Genomic DNA, 6,355 nt, shown 5'->3' with positions numbered 1-6,355 from the left:
ACACATCATGCTAATTCATACATTGGGGAATATAAAAATTCACACTCAGATATGCTTGCTCATTGTAACTTAAGGGTGTATCCCGTTAGAATGCAGAGCTGGTATTATAATAATATTCTTGCTACAATAAGTATACAAAGGTGCACACAAACGTGTCCGGCTTTGTTGAAAATGAGCAACCCTCCTCCTAAGTTAGTATTTCTATGGCTCAGCATAACATCAGTGGTAGTTTACAAAAATATTTTGCTTCTTCATGATCACACAGAGAAACGGAAATGATAACTGCTTGCATAAATTGTGAGGCATAAACCCTTTCAAAGTTCAGGACACAAAATATGACCAAGTGTAAAATTTCTGTGGTGCCAACCGATGTTGTACAACACAGGATGCAGCATCTCCAACTTGCTGAAATGAACTGAAAGATGTTGAGGTTCATTATTTCCTAAGGTAGTTATGGGATTGCTACAAGCCACCCCATGGATTAGTATTAGAGAAGCTGGAGGACAAGACACTCCACTCAATGTTCAAACCACTACAGTGCTTTAGTGCAAAGTTACATAACACTTCATGTTAAAATAGCAGGTTTTACAATATATGAGCAAGTTGGGCATACTGTACCTAACTTGTCTGAATTCAAAGCAGAAAAGCTATAGTTAAAATTCTAGTAAATGCAAAATCAAAATTGTAATAAATCACAAATACATCTGTATTAGAGTATGTGACATAATCTAATATATTTAGTACATTAGGTACTGTATAGCCAAGTTGTTACTGCTAAAGCAATTGGCTAGAGTTAAAAGCTGTGTTACTTTTGGGATTAAATAGACGTTATTTGAGCATGGAGAAAATTCCTTTCTCAGATCTCAAATATCTGCTGTTCATAGCTGTGTTATTTTATGTAGAATCAATGTTTATTAATTTTCCTTGCGTTGCACATCCCTGCCAGTTTAATGTCTTTTATTGAAGGCATCACGCTACTTACTTTTGACAAATGGATTAATATAAATATATTTGTTGCATTTGGTGTAAAACAATGTGATTTTTTTTTGTTGATTTATAAATTATATTTAACATATTCTTTTTTGAATCTAAAAAACAAACAAAAAAAAACTGATGACTCAGATCTTTCATGTAAGTGACTTTACAACACAAAAATGCTTCAAACAAAGTATGTAAACTAGGTTTAAAACTTTTGGCACCTTTTCTTTTACTAGATCATAAAGCAAACTGCACTGAATATTTAAATTGCATTAATTGCTGGTGATTTTACTTAAGGCAGAAACTAATTTTACTTAATATTTCTTATCATGGCCCCAGTCTAAATCATAATCTACGCTTTAGCATATCTATTTTAGCTTACCTATATGATCTTGACTAAACAATTCATGAGGTTACACATATTGCGTTTGATATGCATTTGGTTTATCGTACTTCTCCCTTTAGTATGATCCTGTATGTGAAGAGCCTATAGGCTAACCAATGTTCCAAAAGAGGTGGAGCTTCATAAAACCAATAAATACAATTATTATTATTTACTAATTATATTCATTGTAAAACTGTCATGTTTCACTTTATACTACATATTGTTAGAATAATATTTATTCATATATTTTTACTTATAATACAGAATATGAGACCAGGACAGGGGTGAATTGAGATATGTGCAAGCGTCACACTAAAACTTCATCGTCCAAAGTGTTTGTCCGACCTGTATCATATCTAGTGCTCTGGATGCCCCACATGTAATTCAGCTCTGGCAAAGGACAAAAATCAAAGTCAGAAGCTTAATTTAAATGGCTATTAATAGCAAGTCAATGAAGTCCACAGTGGTCAATCTGAGAAACCAGACTTACCAGCCATGGAAAAGTAAAGAATCTGCTAATAAGGAAAGGTACGTGGAAATATACACAAGATTATTCTAGACAAAAGAAGGCTTATCAGGAGCGGTGCATAAAATCGGAATATATTCAATTATTTCTCTCTCTGGTATCCTCGAGAAATAATGCACAGTCAAAATACGCAAAAACGATTATTATTCTACTTACAGATGGTCCAAGAACGAGCTAAAAGCTCAAATTTTTATTTCCAGTAGCATAAATTATGTAAAAAGGAAAATTTTGGTAAGAACATTAGTTAGCAAAATAAAATGCCAGAATGTTTTGTATACAAAAAACCTGGTCACCTATAGGTCCATTGCTGAGTTTGTAAAGCTTACAATGAAGAGGCAAACCATCACAATGCCTCAACAATGACTCCTAATAAAGACTTTAAGATGCTCATTGAGGGCTGTATGCATTTGAGCTCAGAATGTAAGCAGTGAAATGCTGCACACAAAAAAAAGCTTATTTATGTGCATATATCCAGTCAGATGTACCTTGAGCTGCATCTAGCTCAAAATAGTAGCATTTGTACCCGTCATACAAGTGTATGTACTTATACCCCACGACAGCATAGAGAAAGCATAAACATGGAACCTTATAGTGTTAGTGGTAAATGCTAAAGGTGTATTATGCTATTTGTACAAAAAATAATAATGTAATGAGGTGTAAAATACACAAAGGAATATTATCTTGAGTTACTAAAAAACATTGCCATATTTTCAATATAAAATGTAATTAAATACAAAGTAAATAAAATGAAATTAAGTCAAAAAACATCTGTTGTATTCTCATCTTTCCTGCTGTAGTCCAAACAGAGATGTCAAATAAGTATTGTGAATAGACAGCCGCTGCTTCATATAATATAGCTGTTACACAAATGCAATTTAATATCAGTGGGAGGGGTCAGGAGGCAATCAGCCAATCAGAAGAGGCTGGATAGTGCTGCTGATATTCATTATTGTACCTAGAAGTGATACACCACCTAAAAGGCATATCTGCAGATGCAGCAAAATGTTTATGTGAACCCATCTTACTTTACCCAACGTACGCTTGGCCGTCCCTGTCCGTCCCTGTTTTGCCTCTCCCGTCATAGGGAAATGAAACTCAATGTATGTACGGACATATGTGTATCTTGCTCAAAACAAAAGATAAACGACTAACTCCAAATGAGCCTGCATCACTCAAATGTCATAAAAGTTCACAAGTTGTTCTGTTTGAGCAGCAAGCTCAGTTAGAAACACAAAGTAGCAAAGTGCCATTGAAATTGAATTAGGTGATCCAAGAGGAGAGTGATACAACATCTACCATCAAGATGGAACAAGAGTATTCAAGTCAAACATCTGTGTTACAAGGTTAAGAACAGCACCACAACCCGTGCTAGAGTTGTGGAGGGAGATGCATAATTGGCCTATGCAGCAGAAGAAGATGAAATCTTTCAATTAACGCCAGACCGGAGAACTCAGAACCAAGATGATAATTTGTTGGTTGGTGCATGTTTTGCAACTTTTTATACATATTTGATTCTATTATTATATTTAGTTTTTATATATTATTTTATAGTATTGCTTCCTTTGTTTCACTCAAAGATTGACATAATCTAAGCAGAGTTGTTTATTTTTGCTGCCTGCTATATATGGAGCACAATTGCTTTGTGCATACTACTGTTTCCAATGTTTATAGCAGAGCTGAGCTAGGTTTTATTACAGGGAAACAAAAATATAGATATCCATGAAAAACACAAAAGTAAACAAGAAAGATAATACTATGTATAAAATAAAGAAACAGTGACTCTAAGGCTTTGAATACCTTGCTATATGCAGCAAGATGTCTACCAAAGTACTTCAGTATTATTGGTAAGGGAACCTTTAAGTGCTTTCAGGAATGGCCAATTCAAACCACATTTAGAATTTTCAAACTATACATTTTGTTTGTTATTATATAATTTGATCCACATTTTTGGGTAGCATACTCCTTTTCTGTTTTCATTTATTTTTTAAACAAATACATGAACCCATGATGTTATCAAACTCTACTGTTTAAACCCAAAATTGCTTATGTAATATTCTAATGTTCTATTACAGCCTTTACTGTTCCATGTTATATAAAGTGACCATGTGATATCCCATTATTGATGTGGGAAAGCCTTTATTGAACCGCCTTTGGTAACGTGGAATTGCACAGACTCCAATATTTCAACATTCGAAATAAAAAATAGAATAAAACATTTCACATACCTCTCTTTCCTTTTTTATATGTATACTCTATGGTTATATTTGCTTACCAATATTGGCAGAAGGACTTATTGTTATATGTATATTTTGGCTAGACACAAGTAGTAGATTAAGGGGTATATTTACCAAACTCCGGGTTTGAAAAAGTGGAGATGTTGTCTATAGCAACCAATCAGATTCTAGCTGTCATTTTGTAGAATGCACTAAATAAATGAAAGCTAGGATCTGATTGGTTGCTATAGGCAACATCTCCAATTTTCCAAACCCGCAGTTTAGTAAATCTAGCCCTAAATGTTTTGTCTAAACTTTGGTGCGTTTCAGTATTCATCCAGTTGTAGAAGTTGCTCACGATAAGTGCCTGTATTCTTACTGCATTTAAATATGGCAATACTGAAGTGGTGATTGAAAAATAAATAAACAAAACAAAAATGTGCACATTGTAAAGCTTATGGAAGAAACTAAATAAATAAAAAAAAGCATTGGACGACTTTAGTTCTAAATACACAGCACAACAAAGACAACTACATTATATTAACATGATGTGTTTGGGCTTCTCAATGAAATTCTGAGTATTTTTTTCTGTTGGGTTGACAGAAAGGAATAGAGAAAAAAGTAATATTGGCAATGGCTTTTGTTTCCATTTACATCAACACCTGGTTTCTTGTATCTGGCAGTCGTAGTCCCACCAGACCTCCACATACAAGCACAGTTGAGGCCAGAAGAATAGGTATGGCTTTGGTGATTCCCACAAGTGAACCAAATATCAAGTTTCCAAGTACTGCTGCCGCTTTACACAGTGCATTCAAAAAGCCGAAACCTGTGGACCTGCAATTAAATAATGTAAGAGTAAGTATCAAAGTTACAGCTCAAGATCTATATTTTTCCTAATATATCCTAATTAGTGGCGCTAGATTAAAAAATGGAGATGATGATGGTGATGAATTAGCTCCTAGCAACACACTAAATGCTGTCAAATCTATTTACTGCCCTGCTTATGATTTCTTTCTTTTTTTTTTTTAAAGCCCTTTCTCAGACAATTTCTATCTCCTATGGTAATCTTTTTTTGAGAGCACAATATTACACATTGACAGTCGCTAGGTCTGATCGACTTCCCTTGTCAGACAACTGTCAGATTACTGCTGATATATGGTTTGTTGCATCTGTCAGGTGAAAGAGCTTTGCGACTAGTGCGGAGAGAGAGAGGTTGGGATATTGGTTGGCACAAGAGAAGGTGTGGGGTTGAGCTTAAGAAGGGGAATTGGTAGAACAGGAGAAGTAAGGAAAGGCAAAAGAGGTAAATATGTCATGAATGAAGAAAAATAAGGTAACAGGAAAAGGGAGTGGCACAGGAGAGAGAATAGAAAGTTAAGCTATATATCCATTGGTGTTTTACATGCATTTTATAATGCATGTGAAAATGCATATGAAATGCAAGCCTGTTTGATATGTGTCTCTACTTGTGGTTTTACTAGCATTTGTAATGTCCTGAAAACGCCGGCAGGCTAAATGTCGACATTTAATTTTGCCTGACACTCTGAAAATGCAAACATTGTGATTGCCGACAATCACTATGGCAACAGTCACAATGCATACATTAAATGAGCAATGCCTGTGGGTCCAGCAGCTGACCCACTGGCTAAAAATAAATAAATACATTTTAAAAAAAGTGTGCCCCTCTCTCCCCAAAACAAATTAACCATAGTGCTGGTAGGAGCAAAATCAAGGGGACAAAAACATGGGTCCCCACCAACTAGCACAAGGCTGTGTCAGCCAGGGCTCGATTCCCTAGGGAGCCGGCCAGCCTGTCACGAACACCCAACCTGTCCCAGATACAGTTGAGCAGCTGGCCGTGACTAGCGTCACCTTAGTTAATTAACAATGAATACACTTTTTCTGCCACCACGAAGGATTTATTATGGTGTCCTTACGTTCACCAAAACCACTTATTAAAGTTTCACACTTAAATCACATACACATGTTGCATGAGCCTCCTGGGCTTTGTAATTTCACAAAGAATTATGGAGAAATACGCTAGATTAAACATGTTTAATCTGAAAAAATATTTCCAAGGCTTATATACAAAAAGGTAATAAACAGACATGCAATAGGTTGCACATAAGTTTAAAAAAATAAAATAGGAAATAAAATCAAAGTACTACTTACGAGGTAATCTTGCTGTGTGTGAAGGAACACAATAGAAAAAGTATGGGACATTTCAGTCTTGATAGACCCCCCATGAAATGC

At 35.2% G+C, this 6,355-nt stretch overlaps 1 protein-coding gene across 1 annotated transcript in view; it reads right to left on the bottom strand.

The window, feature by feature from the left end:
• Positions 1-3,754: 3,754 nt before the first annotated feature.
• The window catches only part of SV2C (synaptic vesicle glycoprotein 2C), a 158,297-nt gene continuing 155,696 nt past the window's right edge, over positions 3,755-6,355 (bottom strand). Inside the window, exon 13 of the mRNA XM_075182034.1 lies at positions 3,755-4,936. Within this exon, the coding sequence (XP_075038135.1) occupies positions 4,753-4,936 (184 nt within the window). The 3' untranslated portion in view covers positions 3,755-4,752. The remainder of the gene's footprint in view (positions 4,937-6,355) is intronic.

This window comes from Mixophyes fleayi, chromosome 1, assembly GCF_038048845.1.
Source record: "Mixophyes fleayi isolate aMixFle1 chromosome 1, aMixFle1.hap1, whole genome shotgun sequence".
In the NCBI taxonomy this organism is placed as follows: domain Eukaryota; kingdom Metazoa; phylum Chordata; class Amphibia; order Anura; family Limnodynastidae; genus Mixophyes; species Mixophyes fleayi.
Note: the sequence above shows the minus strand (reverse complement) of the source record. Positions and strands in the feature narration are given on the sequence as shown.